The sequence below is a fragment of the Pteropus alecto genome, unplaced genomic scaffold (assembly GCF_000325575.1).
Source record: "Pteropus alecto unplaced genomic scaffold, ASM32557v1 scaffold75, whole genome shotgun sequence".
Classification (NCBI taxonomy): Eukaryota; Metazoa; Chordata; class Mammalia; order Chiroptera; family Pteropodidae; genus Pteropus; species Pteropus alecto.
Genome location: NW_006440638.1, coordinates 20,234,019 through 20,253,010, shown reverse-complemented (window position 1 = coordinate 20,253,010; position 18,992 = coordinate 20,234,019). Strand labels below are relative to the sequence as shown.

At 36.2% G+C, this 18,992-nt stretch overlaps 1 protein-coding gene across 8 annotated transcripts in view; it reads right to left on the bottom strand.

Annotated features, from left to right (window-relative positions):
- The window catches only part of CUNH3orf67 (chromosome unknown C3orf67 homolog), a 211,036-nt gene that overhangs the window by 24,369 nt on the left and 167,675 nt on the right, over positions 1-18,992 (bottom strand). For 6 of the 8 annotated variants that reach the window (XM_025050713.1, XM_006917500.3, XM_025050714.1 and 3 more), the window contains one exon: positions 15,960-16,021. In XM_025050713.1, the coding sequence (XP_024906481.1) occupies positions 15,960-16,021 (62 nt within the window). Of the gene's footprint in view, positions 1-10,369; positions 10,645-14,471; positions 14,593-15,959; positions 16,022-18,992 lie in introns of those variants that run through there. The other 2 variants (XM_025050717.1, XM_025050716.1) reach the window with 2 other exon arrangements.

The following is an 18,992-nucleotide window of genomic DNA, read 5'->3' as shown; positions in this document are numbered from 1 at the left end:
GAATCGACATAATAAACCTTACTAACTAGCTCTTATCTTCCAATAGTTTCCCCAATATTTATCCTGCCACAGTTTGCCACCCCTAGAAGCTCAAAGTTCTCTTCCTTTGTCTTGTCACTTTTCTACAAAATTTATTGTTCTTTTGTTAAGATGTTGTATAGGCCCAAGTTCTAACCATTCTCTTGAGTTACTCATCACTGAGTGTTTCAGAAGTATGCACAATGCAGGTGTTAATAAGCTTTTGTTTATTTTGCTCTTGTTAATTTTTCGTTTGCCCATTTAATTTGCAGGAGAACCTAGGAGGGTAGAGAGAAAAAGTTTTCTTTCTACAGAAGGAATATTATTTCTGATTAAAAATGCTATAGAAATTTAAAAATAAAAGATATAGTGAGTATTTCATAATAACAACTCTAGCACAGAGTAAAGGTGATAAGTTCTCATAAAAACTCCAATCTATTGCATACAGACTGATTCTAAATGCACAGGGAGAATGGGAACCACAGAATGGCTGATTTCGGCCATTTCTCGGAGATAGATGTTTCTAATACAATGGGCTTCTCGGATGAACAAATGAAATTCACATTTAAACCATGTTTACCAGGGAAATCCTATTGCTGAGAGGCCGCAGGCACTTTTGAGCTCTTGGATGTGTAGAGCACTGTCCAAAGAATGGAGAGGCAATGTGGAATCAAAGAGAAAAATTCCATGACCTTAGATTGACTATCTCAACTTCTAGGATCGATTTCATAAAACCCAGCAAGGCCTGGCTGGCTACAAAATGAAACACTGACATATTCCTATGTTGCATATCTGGATGAATAAGTGGTTAGGGTGGGACTGTCACAACAGCAATGGCTGTCACCACCACAATGGAAAATATTTCGATAATCCAATGTGGAGCTGGACATTAGACACATAGTAGGGTACCAACATAGCATATAATTTAAGTTGCACAGTTTTTGATTTGACCTTAAATTTTCTTTTAGCTTTGACACCTTTGGGTTAAACTCTGTGTCCGTTTCTTCACTTAGAATACGGGGATAACAGAATTTACCACACTAGATTGTGGCAGGGATTAAATAAAGTAATATAGCAAATTCTCACTACTCACTGCCTGCTACAAAAATGGAATCAATATGTGATAGAAATGTAGTAATAGTAATAATGTTAGTAGATGTTATTATTATTTGAAATTACAGAAAAAGATTCACTCTCAAGCAACTTTGTATAACACCCTTTACAGTTATAAGACAACTACATGTTAAATGCTTTGTAATTAAGTCCTTAGCAAATCAAGAGCAGACTTTGCAGCCTTTTCGAACTTTAACTAGAGAATAACTGCCTTAAAATTAGAATACAAAATAAAACCACCTCAACCTTTCTGTGGAATGATGGGACTTAATGGTGTAGAAAGAGTAGGTGGGGTTTAAATTAATGCTCTCTGGGCTTTTGTAAAGAATAACTAGAGGGTATCATTTTCATCATTAAGTGTGTCAGATTATCAGATACCATATTTATGTACTGATTTCCATTTTCTTTTCAAAGTTTGGTTATTCCTTTATGCTCAGTAGTCAAATAAAACAATGATATGCTAAAAAGAAGGCTCTGTGAGGTGAATGACAATTTAATTTTTCCCCAGCATTGGCTGGTTGCACAAGAAAATAAAGAACTAGAGAAAGCTGACAGGATCTTTAGTTGATTAGATTTATTTCCTAGCAGTGGTAGGGTGTGTTAATTGTAACATTTCAGTTAATGAAAAATATTGTGATAGAATGCTGATGTGGGTGATAAACGGACTTTTGAACAGATACGATGGTAAAATGTTATTTTAAAAACACTGGGAGAAAATAATCAGAATTCTTTGAATAAATTGGGCTTGCCAAGGAAGGCAATAATTCTTTCACATCGCCATGCTACCTTCATCATCATAATTATTTTTATGGTGTTACTGCAGCTGCTATTCAATCTAAATATGGACCTCATTCCATATAGAAAGCTCACACGCTAAATTGTAAAAAGGCAGAAAGATACAGAAACATTAAAATGCCAGAAAGAGCAAAGCGACTATTTTAGACTAAGAATTACACTAATGGTTTTTATGGATAAATTCTTTTATTAAAGTACAACATACATGTAGAAAACTGCGCATATAATAAATGTATAGTTCAATGAATGATCCTAAAGTAACCATAACCACCACCTGGGCCAAGAATACTCCTCCTCCTAATCATTATACTCCCTGCTCCCCAAAAGTAGCTCAGATGGTGACTTTTTTAAAAAAAATTAAGTTTATTGGGTGTAATGTTGGTTAATAACATTATATATGTTTCAGGTGTACAATTCTAGATGGCGACTTCTAACACTAACAATTAGTTGGTCTGCTTCTGAACCTTGTATAAATAGAACAATACGTATTCCTCAGTTGTCTAGCTTACTTCCCTCAATATTACATTTGTAAAATTTATCCATGTTTTTTAGTATAAATAGAATTCCACTGTGTGAATATATCACAATTTACTTATGCCATGCCTTCTACTATTAAAGGTGACTGGGTTGTTTCCAATTCAGGGCTGCCATGGATGTGTTTATGCTGAGGGGAAAAACTTTTTCCTTTTCCACTTGGGTCCAGTGGTTGGGGGCCTGCAAATTAACTGACAATAGCCACATGAACAGGTAAAGAGAAAAGTTTACTTACATGTGCACATTGTGGGAGTTGCTCAGTAATAAGTAACTCACTGAATAGCCAGAGATAAAAGTTTATATAAGAACTTAACAAAAGGGGTGGGTTTAGGTCTTAAGGGGGAAAGTATGGAAAATTGTATTGATTGATTGATGCTAATGGAAATGGGCATTCTGTCTTCATGGCAGCCGAATGGCAACTGTATTTTTGGGAGGCCCTGCTTTAGTCAGATCAGGGAAGTTCAGATAAGCCTTCTTTCTGCACCTTTTGTAGTTCAAACATTTTCACTGTAAAATCATCTTTACATCAACCCTGGGGGTCTCAGTGAGTCCCCATAATTGATATGTTTTTGGGCGCACATATGTATGTACTCTACTGGCCATGTATCTAGGAGGGTAACTATTGGTTAAAAGGATATAGTACGTTCGGCTTATGTAGATGCTGCCACAACATTTTTCTAAAGTAGTTGTGTTAACTTATACTCCCACAGGCAGTGTGTGAGGGTTCTATCTCCTCCATATCCTCAACAAACTTATTGAAATTTTACATTTCAGCTGCTGTGATGGGGTGTAGTAGAATTATAGTGTGCTTCTTCTTCTACACTGTGGCATGCTTTTTTACCTTAAGTAGTGTCCTTTAATAAATTCCTAATTTTAATATAGTCCAATTTATCACCATTATCCTTTATGAAACTTGAGACCTTTTTAAGAAAACTTTTCCTACCCCAAGGCCATGAAGCTCTTCTTAGAAGGTGCCTTCTAGAATTGGGTTGTTCAACATGGTAGTCATCACTAACCACGAGCGGCTACTGAGCACTTGAAATGGAGCTAGTCTAAATCAAGATGGGCTATGAATATGTATAAAACATACACTGGATATCAAGGACTTAATATGAAAAAAGAATGTAAAGAATCTCATTAATATAATATTTTATACTGATTACAAAGGGGCCAATAAACAATGAGAATGACATAAAGATTACTTTAAATTGAAGACATTTAGACAAATAGCAGATGCAGAAAGAAATCTTATCTGCAATTCTCTCATCTGTCTAAGGTAGAACTTTCAAGAGTCAGCTGCTACAAACGTCACACTCTGGGGAAAATCTCCAGTCAGAGAGGCAACTGACCTTTATCAACTGGACATTTTAAGAAATTGTGTCAACAAGCCTTATCAGAACCTTTCATCCTTTTCCTACCCTCACACCCTCCTGGTTGTACAGAGGGCCACTCCTTATAGAATGTTTCCACGTGCACGTGTAGTAAACTCTTTCTCCTGTTAACAATTCGTTGTCTGTTAATTTACAGCACCCCCCGCCCCAAACCTATCACTCAAACCTAAGCTGAAGGAGAAAATGTTTTCCTCCCATAAATTACACATTGGCGTGATAATGTTTTGGATATACTGGGTTAAATAAAATATATTATTAAAATTAATTTTACCTGTTTTAAAATTTTTAAATATGGTTACTAGAAAATTTTAAATTACATGGGTGGCTCACATTCTATTTCAAGTGGACAGTAGCTCTAGATAATGTTTTCTTCCTCAGATGTGATTCCTTTGCTCTGGCAAGCAATTAGGGCAATTACAATAATTCAAAATAAATGTGTTTTGAACCCTCTAGAGACCTAGTCTATTTCTGGTTAATGCTTTTACTCCAGGTGTAGCACTCTAGGGCTTACTATGGCCCCAACTCCTTATAGGTCGTGAACTCCAATTTTTGTCCCCCAAGCACATAAAGTTGTTGAAGGCTCTGCTCAGCAACTCAGCCTTTCAGCTGCTCCTTTCTGAAGTGGAATTATTCCTGAGAAAATTGGCATAATGTGAAAGATGCCTCTCTTGGCTTTCCTTCCCTTCTGGAGCAAGACTCTGTAAATTCTCACTTCCTGGGAAGCTCTCCAATGGCTTTAATCAGATGATTCTCATATTTTGTCTGGCTTCTCTGGTTGTTCTCAGAGGGACGTTCAGTGTGAAACAACTAAGTCTGCTATTGCCAGAGAAAGAACTTATATTAATTAAGTTAAAAATATATTATACCTGTCATTTAATATTGTAAGATTTTAATTATGGTTGATATGGAGAACTGAGTCAGGGTTGTGGAGAAGAAGCAGTATTAATCTCACTTTAGTTAAGGAAGACTTTACAGAAGAGGGGGATGACTTTTAGAGTAGGAGACATTAGCAAGGTGATAGTTCCAGGGTTAGGGAGTATCACACAGGGCTAAGACTAGAGTCCATCTGATTACCTAGCTGACTAAATAAGTAATGGAAATGCTAGTTCAATTAGGTTATAAATCACATGCTAATTCCAATTGGTCTGCAGTACCTTATTGAGAAGGATTTTAAGTTTACATTGGGGCTCAAAGTGCAAGAAGATTGTGATCCACTAGCAATGTCTGTAATATACAAAAGATGGGGCATAGCTGCACATGAATGTGAATCATAACAAACCAGAAATCATAAGCTATGATTGAATTATCATGCATCAAAGTATGATAGAATTAGACTGTTTGTAAATTAAAATAATTTAGATATATCATGTGAGGGTTCTAAACATGCCATCCTAAAATAATGCTGCTTTGACATATAATTATTTTTAGCTGAAGACACTTCAGAAACAGTAGATTCAGGAAAAGCTCTGACATCCCACTTTCTATCTAAAAGCAGGACATAACGTTTCTCAAGAGAAAGGTGCCATTTCTGGTATAGGGTACAGCTCAATCACCACAGACTAATACCAGGCCAGAGATAGCACCGAGAGGAATCTACAAAACAAACCTTACTAAAACAACCTTTATTTTCCATTAGTTTCCTTTGTATATTTATCCTACCACAGTCTGACACCCCTAAGTCTTGTCACTTCTCTACAAATTTATTATTCTGTGTTTAGATGGTATATAAGCTCCAAGTTCTAACCACTGCTTTGAGTTACTCATCGCTGAGTTTCTCGTAGGTATATTTGTGCTGAACACATAAAAAAGAATTTGTATGCTTTTCTCTTGTTAATCTGCCTTTTGTCAGTTTAATTTTCAGGGCTCAGAACCTAGGAAGATAGAGAAAAAAGACTTTCCCCCTTACCTACAATCACATCACTTCAAATTGGCCGTTGATCAATATTAACATGGTAGAAGATCTTTAACGGAGGCCCAAAGGGCTTTATATTCAGCTATGGTCCACTAAAGTTATAATAAATGTCCTGCAGGGACAGTGAGTGTGCCTTTCAAATTTATGAAAGACACTAGGCTGAGAGGGAGTATAGATCGGATGATAGAACCGAGATGCAGAACAATCTCAATAGTCAAGAAAATTGGTTCAGACACCAGTACTTATTGTACCACTATTTCTCAAGATCCAGTTTTGTGTTAGGTCATGGCACAAAATGCAATGGTGAGCAAAAATAGATTTCCTGCCCTCTTAGAACTTACAGTGTTGAGGGTGAGACTAACATCAGATAATCAGAAAAGAATGAATAAGTGCTATGAAGTTAAATAATGCTCTAAATAGGAACTCATGGGTTCCTTGGGGAAGTGATGCTTGAAAGGAAATCTAATAAATGAAGAAATATTAACCAGGCAAGGTGGAAGGTAATATAGGGGAAAAATGTTTTAGGAAGAGGGAACAATGGGCAAAGGCCCTGTAATGAAAATATGAAGACAAATCAGTAATATCTATGAAGCATTTCACTGGAATGGTTGTGAGAAGATAATTTCTTGTTGTAAGTGATATAAATGCCCAGAGAAAAAGTAAATGTAGTGTTAGTATCCTTAAAACATAATTAAAATTTGTAATACAAATGCTAGTTAAGGAGAAAAACTGATTTTAAAAGACAATGTTATTTCCTGTAAGGTCATTGCTGTGATATTTTAGATGATACCTTTTTGTCTAATTTTAAAGCTATATATTTTAATAGAGAATGGTCCAAAATGTTTTTAAGGTTGAACTGGAAATATGTTGATGATTTAAAAATGCATGCAAAGTGCTTTATTATATTATACTACCAGAGTGTTATTGTAGTTTAAAAATATCATTAAATCAGCACAAACCCACACTTATCATTTCCTGCACATTTTTCACACCAAGTTGCCTTCTGACTATGAGTAATCTGTTAATCTGCTCTTTGCCTCACAATTTGTCAAAATGACAGATTCATTCCTTCTCTAATACATAATATCTTCATTTACTGTACGCTTTGCTGCATCTTTCTTTTTTGTTAGCACTGAAATTTAGAAAACCACAAGTAAATTTAGAGAATGTCACATGGGTGGTTGTTCTTGTTTGTTTCCCATTTCTTCCATTATTCTAGCAAGAGAAATTCAAACTTTTCTGGACCCTTAATGTGAATTTACAGTATTTCCGAAATGAAGGCAATTTCAGGTTTCAGTAAAAGTGTTGTTAAAGAGGTTGGAAGAAGGCAAATGGTGAAATACAAAGTAATTGTACCCTTTGCCAAGTCGAAACATTGACCATAACAGAATTTTCTTCCAATGCTCCTGGGCAGTGAATAGATTGTCACCTTCTACTTCCAACTACTAGGTGGAAAGAAAAAGGTATCATTAAGAAAGAAGGAGAGAGAGAGAGAGAGAGAGAGAGAGAGAGAGAGAGAGAGAGAGACACATTCATCCAGTAGTTTAGGGATGAATTTTCCCCCTCAAAAGATAGAGCTTCATTAGCATAGACACTATTGCTTAATTGAAAGCCATGCTGTGATTTTATTTAAACTGAGACCTTCATTTTTATCATAGTGTCGACTGATCTCAGGCCAGGCCAGATCTCAGATTTCTTGTTCTTTGCTATTTTGATAATACAAATGCTTCTGCTTAAAAATTGCGGTTAATTCAACAGAAGATATGTTACTCTGCCCTCCTTTCTTGCCTTGGATTTCATTGCTTATTAGTCTATAAATTCTGCAAATAAAGAGAATAAAGAACTGAAAAACACAAGAATATGTAAAATTCTAGCCAGCTTTCTTTCATCTTAAATAAGAGATGAAGCACATCATCTACAAATCACCATTTGGCTTCACTTGTCACTGATCCAAGTGTTCACATCATAAAACAAAGGTCACTATTGTTAACCTCAGAGGCCAAAAGCAAAGTTGTTTACAGCAAAATATGAGACGTCGCCTTCTAACTGTCTCATTTCAGCACACACAGATATATTTTTCCATGTGTACACCCAATACTCAACAGCATTATCTTGCTCTGAGCACCAAATTGCATCTGATTTGTCTTAATGGCAAGTGAGCTAAAGGCTTTTAAAAAAATCAATGGACAAGAAAGAGTCAATAGAACAATAATGTTAGTGTTAATTCAATCAAATCAGTTAAAAGTTGTTTGCCTTTTCTCCTTCATGTCATTTTAAACAGGCTGGACGTGTGTGACTCGTACTGTATTTTAATATACTGAGTGGGTTTTTATGCGGTAATGAACAGCAAAATATGAAGCTGTAAACTCTGGTAAACATAATATATTGCTTGAGTGAAAAATTATGTGTTTTAACTTTAATCAATGTCAAAATGTAATGTTTTTCATTAACGAGAGAAACAAAAGAATTACAGGGAAGTAAAACCGACTGCCAACCAAAGCAGAATGCGTGAGGGGGCATAGGCTGCAATTTCTCTGTGCCAGGCTTGGTACATGCTCCCAGGTCCCTTGACACCTTTCCTAAAACATTCACACACTTCTGAATGTTTTGATGACACGCTTGATGACATGTAGTGAAGACTGGCCTGTATGGGAGGCCAAAAGCTTGCAAAAGGCACTTTAAAGTCATCTTTCCACAGTGCTCTGCACATAGTCAGTGCTTCGAAAATACTCACTGCATGTTGCTGAAGGTACGAACTGCAACACACTTTCAATCATTTTGTGCTATAGTGCAGGGGTCCTCAATCCCCAGGCCGTGGATGGTACAGGTCCTTGGCCTGTTAGGAGCTGGGCTGTATAGCAGGAGGCGAGCAAGGGCAGGGGTGGGGAGTGGGTAGGGGAGGGTGGTAAGTGAGTGAAGCTTCATCTGTCTTTGCAGCCACTCCCCAGCACTAACATCACCGCCTCAGCTCCACCTCAGATCAGCAGGCATTAGCTTCTCATAGGAGCACTGATTCTTGGTGCCAAAAAGGTTGGGGACCACTGCTGTAGTGGTTCTTGTTTAAACAAGGTAAATTATTCTGCATTAGGTTACAAAATGAAGGATGAGGCAGTGAGTCTACAGAAGTGACTGGCTGTGGCCATTTAACCATAATTATGGGCTTCCATTTCTTAGCTTCATGTCATTATCCTGGACCTCAACCTGCATTCCCCTCCTCTCCCCTTCAGATAGAATAGAGGCGAATGTTACAAACTGGAATTAATACTTTGACTTTTTAAAGGTGCCCATTACTCTAGAAGGGGAAGGTGAATCTTTTAATTAAAAGCCGAAACTATAAAATGTTAGAATGGTAAATAATTGCTTTGGTAATCACCTTTTTTACCCAGGACCCTGAACCAAAGGTAATCTGAGTTTTTCATCTGGATGGATAACAGTGACTGGCGGGCGAGGGGCTGGGAATTGCGGGAGCTGCATATTCTGCTACTTAAAAATGCTAGGATTCTTCGGGGATCTATCATTTCAGCCATATAAGCTTTGGGAGGTCGGGGGAGAAGATGAAATCTATTGTCCTGAAACTCTCATGGAAATGGGTTTCACGAGTTTGTAATTTTGGAAAACATAACAATGACTAAAATATTGATGAGTATTTTCCCGGCCCTAATGGCTTAAGATTCTCTTATGTAATACAACTGGAAAAGCAGCAGGCTCAGGCTGAATTGCTAAGTCCCAGTGGCCCAAGAGAGACCTAGTCAGAAAGCAGGCAGACTTCTCAGCTGAGAAACTGGAGTGGGGTCCCCTGCTGCCCAGGCAGGGCCAGAATGAACAAGGAGGGAGAGGAAAGAAAAAGAAAATACTGGTCAAGTGGGCAGGGGTGGCACCCACTCTTTTGGGGTGATGGCTAGTAAAAGGTCTGGGACAGGGTGCCTAGAGCAATCTGGCTCTGGTAGAATAAAGATCAGAATCAGGAATGAAAGTGGGCTGGGCAGGCCAAGTGCCAAGAGCAGAGGAAGAAAGCGAACTGATGGGGCTGAGGACCACCACCTGCCCAATTGTGTTGGTGACGTATTGGGTCCTTTGGAACCTAATGGCAATGGTGCCCCCTAAGTTGTGCAGAGCATGGTCTCAGGTTCAGAGTGGTCAGAGGTGAGAAGCAGGATATTTCTCGAGGGGTTCAGTTTGCCACCAAGGGTGCCCTTAGCTCAGGTTTTCTCTGGGGCAAGGCTAGAGATACTAGGGAAGCCATTCTGAACCTGGCCTTTGCTGTATGTAGACTGAGGAGGAAAGGGGCCCAGCTGTCTCTTTGGACCAGGTGTTTTTAAAGTCTGTTGTAAAGGTTGGACTAGTGGACTGCAGATCTCTCTAAGAGCAAGAGGGGTCATGGAGTCACTTGAGTTTAAGAGGGAACCACACCAGAGGCTCAGGTTAGTTCATTCTGTCTCTGTCTCTGTCTCTCTCTATATACCACGTGTGTGTGTGTGTGTGTGTGTGTGTGTGTGTGTGTGTGTGTGATACAGTTAATCAGGAAATTCTCTGTTGTACTTTGGTCTGAAGAAGGAATATTTGCTAAAAATCCAACTTACTTATTTTAAAATGATCCAAACAATCATTTGAAGAGGAACATGACATGCAATTTCTGTATTTAATTTCATTTTTTATACATTTTCTCTCTTTTGTGTTGGTGGGGCAAAAACTTAAGCTATAGAGGAGAAACCCATTAGGCTGAGCCCCGACAATTGAAGAGGAAAGAAAAATGAAGCACTGTGATCAGTCCAGAGTAGCGCTTGTAGGTTACGATGACAGGCCAGCTTGCTTCAGTCAGGCCAGCTGAGCCAGCGTGAACTGAGGTCAGTGGTTATTAATCTTCTGTCAAAATCTGCAGAGCTTTATCAGATAGTTATAGTTATAAGTACGTTTATATCACAAAAACATGTGGTAAAGCTGCAAAGGATTCAAGACCTAACACAATCTGCACTGACATTAAAAAAAATATAGATAAGTGATAAAACATAAAGCGAACACTTTAGAAAACCATGCCATTCATTACTGAGCATTCTAGAATTATTTTCTATATTATTTCCATAAACATTTAGAACCTTGTAGAGCCTTAGACTGCCTTCTCTCTTCCCCCTAATTTTCCAATGAGTTGTAAAAATAGTAAGTAATAATCATCATTTGAAATGAAAACTGGTTATCTATTCCATCCATAGGAACAGACAACTAGAACGTAATCACAGCTTATTTTATAAAACCCATTCCTGAGCAAAAATATCTTGAGCTATTTTGAAAAATCTACATAAACACATACATAGATGTGCCTAAGGGACAGCTCTAAACTCCATAAACCAATAGATGGCATTTTAAAATAAATGGTTTAAGGCTGCAAACAGCATCCATTTTGCTCCGTTTGGCAGCATGTAAGTTTACATGCTAGGAAGCACTTCTCAACATGAATGAACTGTGAAATTGTTTCCTCCTACCTAACACTCCTCTAAATCGTATCAGATTATGTTAGCCATTTCTGCACCTTGTCACAGAGGCTGAGGGTGCCCCAAGAGGCAATGTATATGGACACTGGAGGCAAGGATCCCAGCATCCGAGACACTACCTAAATATCAGTCAGTATGTTAAGAAAAAATAATGGGAAATATCACACTCACGCCTACCAATGCAAGAGGAAATGGCTTTGTTGCAAATCTAGACATGCAAGATAATATGATGAGGTAAACCATGTGTATTTCAATTCCTAGACCGTATGTGTCTCAGGAAATGATTACCATTGCATCTCACCTTTATCCAACATCAAGCATTGCCCTATGAGTGTAAGTGAATTCTTTTACTCTGAGAAAAACAATATATGAATATATGCAGTGTTTTAGCTATTTTCATCCTAAAATCAACTCTTCAAAACTCAAATCTGCCTGCTTTGTGGATTGCATGCTATCTTTAACTTTAATCATAAACACAGAAAACTAAGAAGGTAATTATGTTGCAGAAATAAAAATCTTTCCAGAATAAATTATAAATGAAAGACTTTGGTGATTTTGATTGTTCTGTTACATTAATGAAGCTAACTGAAAGTTAACTCTCTAAATATGTATGTATGTGGGTATGAGTTATATAATTAAAAAAATCTTAGGTTCTTAGCCAGTATTACAAGAAATGTTAAAGGGACTTCTTTAAGAAGAAAAAGATGAAAAATATGAATTATAAAATGGCAGTAACTACATCTCTATCAACAATTACTTTCAATGCAAATGGATTAAATGCTCCAATCAAAAGACATAGGGTGGCTGATTGGATAAGAAAACAAAACCCTTACATATGGTGCCTACAAGAGACTCACTTCACATTGAAAGACACACACAGACTGAAAAGTGAAGGGATAGAAAAAGGTATTTCGTGAAAATAGAAGTTAAAAAAAAAAAAAGCCATGGGTAGCAATACTTACAAAATACTTACAAAATAGACTTTAAGAGACAAAGAAGAACCCAGGAATTTCACCTCTGAGTATTTATTTGAAGGAACCCAAAAGACTACTTGGAAGGCACATGTGAATCCATACATTCATTGCGGTATTATTTACAATAGCCAAGACATGGAGGCAACCTGGGTGTTCAGCAGTGGATGAATGGATAAAGAAGAGATGGTACATATGTACAATGAAATATTACTTAGCCATAAAAAAAAAATGAAATCTTGCCATCTGCAATGACATGGATAGACATAGAGTATATTGTGCTGAGTGGAGTAAGTCAGATGGGGAAAGACAAATGTCATATGATTTATTTATATGTGATATCTAGAGAACAGGATAAATGTACAAACAACACAGAAACAAGCTCATAGATAGCATTTTGATGGTTGCCGGATTGGTGGGGGAGTTTGGGAGACTGGGTGAAGGGGAGAGGGGATTAAGAGGTATAAATTGGTAGTTACAAAATAGTCATGGGGATACAGAGTATAGTAAGGGGAATATAGTCAGTAGTATTGTAATAATTGTATATGGTCAGATGAGTATTGGATTTATCAAGATGATCACCTCATAAGTTACATAAATGTCCTATCACTGTTTTATACACTTGAAAATAATATAATATTGTATTCCAACTGTAATTAAAAAATAAAAAAATATTAAAAAATAATCAGGTTCGTAGGTCTCTGAATATTGCAGATATTTCATGAAGCTAATGTGACCATTTCACCTCTCAAAGGGCACCATCATGCTCTCCTCTCGATGGACCTGCATGTGCTCATGTCCCCATCACCATCATGTGCATTACTCTAATCACAATCACACTTAATTCAGGAAATCAAGAGCCCACCTGCTTCTCATTTATCATTCAGAGCCTTTGTATGCCAAACTTTCCATCCAGGATTTAGGTTAGATGCTTGTTTATCCAAGGGAGTAGACTTAGAGACTTTTCATTTCTTATATATTTTTTCATATTCATTATCAGTATCTTTTAACTTTAAAATTTAATTTTAGTCTAAAACATGGGATACTATTTGTAAGAAATATAATAAATAAAAATTTCAAGAATCATAGCTTTCAATTTTAAGTTAAATTATGTGCATTACATGATTCAATTTATCTCATTTTTATATGATGATCTATAGTGAGTGACCTCATAATTTTATCTTCTTCTTTATTTATGGCCCAATAATGCCTTTCTGCCAATTCTCCAAGCTGCTGAATGTATGATCCAAGAACCATGCCATGTAATCTGCAGGTTTCCTGAACACTTATATAATAATGTTCTAGAAAACTGTTGGATAACCTGCTGGCAAAAGAGATTAATGGCATTTTATTTTTTCTTTAAAATTTGGTTCTTCATTTTACGATGTAAAATGTAAATTATTTCTCCCTAAATGAATGAACATTTAATTGTTTAAATAAAATATGCTGTTTATTGGTGAATTTTCTTATATTCTCTTTGAGAATCAAATTTTAAAAGAGATATTTAAAGTCACACGCTACCACATCTAAATGTTAATTAATTAATCTATCTAATATTAAGAAGATGTTTTCTATATAGAGCAGTATTCTCTTCAATAGTGGAACTGGTTTTCATATATAAAGTATATAATGAGTCTCATCGAAGTTGTAGAATCTAAAGATGGGAATGACTACAGAGAACAAGTTATTCAAATCCTTTCCTTTATACATGAGGCTGTTCATATTTTTAGATGAGGTTTGGACAGGTTGAGAGGCTTGCCTGAGATCGTTTACTGGGTTAGTAGCAAAATTAGGATGAGAATTAGGTTCCCTTTCTCCTTTTAATAAGACAAAAGGTTCTACTTTTTAACATGTCTTACTATTACTTTCATTTGTTCATACTAAAAATTCTGACTTTGTTATAATTTGGACCAAAGCTGGATTTCCAGTTACCTTGAAAGTTTACCCATAAATGGACAAAAAGAGTTTGCGAGTCAAATCTAGATGAGCTGCATGATTACAAGAGACATATTCACATATCAAGAGATAACTGATTTTAAAGAATGTTGAAACACTTTTTTACATATACTGAAATTACAATCTCAATTTTGAAGCTATTATTGTATTTACTTGTGATAGTGACAATTCTCTCTACTAGATAACATGAATGTCCAGATCAAGTGTAAAGACCAAGAATACTTAGAAAAGATTACTAATAAAGAACATTTATTCTACCTATGTCATGAATATTCTGGGCCCCATTAAAAGTCCTGTAAACAGTAGAGGTAGCCTCCTGACAGCCATGTTAGTTTTACATGGCTTTGATTTGCTGTTCATTGTTGACTGGACGAAGTGGATACTTGGCCCAAGCTAGGCCAATCACATTTTCTTTTCTGGAAAGTAGAAACTGGGATTCAGACATAGCCTGCCAGCCTCAGCATGTATTTTGAACTGTAATATGTAAACTCAAGAGCTGTCAGACAGCCATATGTGACTGAGAAGCAGAGAAAGCTGGTGCTCAAAGAAAAGAATGGAACAAACAGGAGGGAGCAAGTGGAACTGGAGTGAGGATTATTTCCAGTTCCTCGTTTCAGGACCCTTCTGAGGCCTGGCTGCTCTTGGGTTCCAGTGTATAGCCCTGGAATAAATAATCTTATTTAACAAATCCCTGCTGTCCTTTTCCTTCTCCTTCTCCTTCTCTTTCTCCTTCTCCTTCTCCTTCTCGTCCCCTCCCCTCCCCTCCCCTCCCTTCCTCACTCTTCCCCTCTCTCCTTCTCCTACTACTAGATAAGTTGTTTTTGATATGTCCTCCCAATAAGTCTTAATTCAGACACTGTGTAATAGATAGCACACTCTGGAGCTAGATCTATAATGCTGTTGTTGGTATTTTGGTTCACTCCATGGGACAAGCCACAGTGCAGGTGAGAGAGCTTGATAATGGGATACATTTGGATAATAAGATACATTACAATAACTAAGATCCTGTGCATGAAGCTCAAGACAGACTAATTTGTAATGTGCCTAGTATATAATAAACAGTAATAAAGTAATATAGATTTATATTGATAAACTAGTTTATTTAGCTACGTATTAGATAGCCATATGATACTACATATATTTTGAAAGCGAAATTCAGATTTCCTTGTCCCTAATGAGCCTAAATGAAGTTTTTCTGTGTTGACAAATGACTCATGTCAATGATATTTTTGAAATAAAGAAATAATTTTGAAATTATGAACTTTTGAAACTGTGAAAAAGAGAATGCTCATTTAAACTTGTACAGACTATCTTGAAAAATTTAAAGGCACCAGATTATATAAAAAAGATTTATGTCTAAAATGTACTAGACATCAAATAGCTATCAAAATGAAATATCTACGCAAATAGAATAATAATGAATTAATACTTAAAGAGAGTTTGCTATGTGCCAGGAACTGTGTTAAAATTTTTTCATTTATTAGTTCATCTGATCCTCCCTAAAATACTATAAAAAAGTTATTATGCCTGAATTACTTTAAGTTAAATGACCTGCTCAAAGTCCCACAGCTAGTAAAAGGCTGAGGTGCTATTTAAATCTAGGTAGACTATTAACTACTACACCATAATCTGAATAATAAAAGTAGACGAACTAAGACTTCTAAAAACGAAAATCTGGCAAGCTCTTGGGAAGTTTTGGAAAACAATTTTATGAAACCAAGAAAAATGCACAATCTTCTAACTAATCTTTAAAAAGATAATTTTGATTATTAGTGATTCTTACCGGGGGTTAGAAGGAGAAGGTGGATTCATTTCTTTCTGATAGTGACGACCTTGGTTGACAGGCTGTAAAAGACAAAACATTTGTGAGGTATTAATCAGCAGAATGCTCTTCACATATACTTTCACATGCATTCTCATTACTGTAATTCTTTCCTGAGAAACAATCTGAAGAAGGGCTGGTTTATGTTATAGAAGAGTCGAAGGCTGTTTTGGAGATGCAGCAAATAATGAAGTGATATATATGAGAAAACACAGGTTATTTTAATGGCCAGTCACTGGACTAGATAGCACCTATGGTGTAATCAAAGTTCATGTGTGGAATCCTACTTCTCATGGAATTTTTATGCTGTTATCGTTCGTTGATATTTCCAGATACAGCAAAACAAAACAAGATACCTCGTGGAATTAATGCTGCATAGCCAGTATCAGCAATAACTCGGAGACCGGGGGATACAGAATATATATTTATATCTCAGTGTTAGTAAGTTTGCAAGGATAACTTCTGTTTTCATTAACAGAATTACACATGTAAATCTTAGGTCAAGGTGGTAATTTTTCCCAAGTGTATAATAAAACCTCAAGCATTAAACAATGAGCTGAAAAAGTGATGCCAATACCTAACAAAAATGTGAAATCTTAATTTTTCCCTTTGCAAGAAACCTTTAAGTTACTGTCTATTTCAAAACATAACTAAACAACTACATCCCATGTAAGCCTTAACTTACCCCATTGGAACTTGATGTTTTTCAATTGGTCTATAAAGGTGGAAAATTCCATTATATCTGATACAAATTTCTTTTCAAACATAACCTCAAAAAGTATTTTTTCCTATGTGGTTAAAAACGATGTCATCGTAATATGGAAATCATTTTTAACGTTCTCATTTTATTGCAAGTTGGAATTTGGTATACATTTTTGAATTGCATTTAAAGGGCTTCAGTTAGTTCCTTACCCAATGTGGACAGCTTTAAGGTTTTCTCACCTATAATGTGTTCCCATAGTGCTGAGCTCAACCATGGTGCCTGTACATGTAGAACACTTATTCCTTGTTTTCCACATATTCCTTATTTTAATAGGTCCTAAAACATTAATGACATGGGTAATGCGAATTCTTTAGAGTAAACTGCCTTCCTCTATAAATAATTTCATGGAAGTGTTCCTTTAATTTAAATCAAACACCCTGTCTGATAATCAGTCACTTAGCCTGACTATCCATGATGCACCATAAATTTAAATATATTCAGATATTGGTTATTGAACAAATATCAATGCATCACCATTTCAGCAATAAGAAACAGCAGCTGGGAGAACAGTGGAAGGAAAAACATGTCATAAGACATATTTGATCTCACTGGAGAAATAACACTTTTAGCAATTTGCAAGTGAAATTTAGTTCTATGATTTAGGCTTTATTATTTCAGAGCAAAGAAGGATTAGCAAGCAAAGTGCCTAACTGGTTCTCTAGACCAACTCACTCCGATGCAGAAATATTCCATATAATACATTCATTGCTATTTGTCCAGTATTTTAGCTGTACTCAGGCTATCAGTGAATGGACAAAAAAAAAAAAAAAGCCTAGTTACTTTCAGATAACTTTTTCCATAACTCTCAAAGCATCATTGTCCTGATATTCAGCAAAATTTCCATTTTCTTAATTTTATACCATTAATTCTATTTATACCTGCCCCAACCCCCTTATTTCAAAGGACTTACTCTATCCTCTAGAGAATAGAAATATTACAGAATCCTATCTTGTTTGTAACTCAGCTGTCACTGAGACTACGTAGACTGGCCCTTTCCATGTTTGCTCATGTTTATATAAAACAGATCCAATGATACAAAGAATAAAAAGGAATACAATTATTAGATTCACATTTATAATGATTTTTAAGTGTTAGAAAAGAAACAAAACAATCAGTGGAAACTTTTTGAAGTTGTAAGGGTTGCAGACATAAATAGATAGAAAGGTAAATGAAGATATTTAGTTAAAATAATTGTAGCAATGTAACTCAGTCTGAATATCTGATTCCTTAACTTAATTTGTACTGTTGAAAACAAATGACCAAGTTGTTACTCCAAAATATTTTATTCAATAAGCAACTTAAATTTAATAATAGCCTATAATGGCAGAGCATTCTGACTTACACATGTTACTGCTATAAACTGACTCACAAATCCTAAATGCTAATGACTCAGTTGGGGAAAGATACAAGTCTTGCTTTTGAATGGGTACCATACAAAACTGGGTGGCCCCATTTCTCTATCTCTGTACATGTCTCCTAATTTCATGATCAGACTCAGGGACAGAAGAGATTATAAGAATGATTCAGCTCCTTCAAGATATTTTGGTTCCCATAACTTCGCTTTGATGCTTTGAAAGGGCAGAGCTTTCACTTGGTCGAGGTCTTTTTGTTTTCCTAGGCCCAAATCAGAATGAATGAGAATGTGCCTAATGATTTCTAAAAGCTCTCTGAACATAGTGGAGTGGGAGTGGGGAGAATATGACAGGCTGTCTGAAGCCAGATGTCTCTCTCCACAAATGGAAATAGATATGTTTCCATACGTATGCAGCAGTAAACGTATTTCTACTATTTCTAGTAGCAGAACCTCCTGTGAAAGCACCAGTTAAAAAAATAAAATTGATTTTTTGATTTTGTAGCTCAGCTACATTTAGAGAATACCCTAAGCAGCAGCAAGGGATAGCAACCAATACCTACAAATAATTATAATAATGGCAGTAACTGATATTTATTGAGCACCTATTCTGTGTTAAACCCTTGATAGATATTTTCTCATTTGATCCTCACAGTAATTCTATGAAATAGATAGGGGTTAACAACCTCATCTAACAAAAGAGGAAATTCAGATACTGGGTGTTAACTCAAGGTCATGCCAGCCAGGAAATACTGGAGCCAGAGATTGAATCCAGGCTGTCTGATTCCACAATTTGCCCTAGTAACCACTGGGCTGTAGGGCTTAACCTTGCTCGGGGGTTCACCTAGAGTAGTGAATACCTAAGTTTTTGAATAACAAA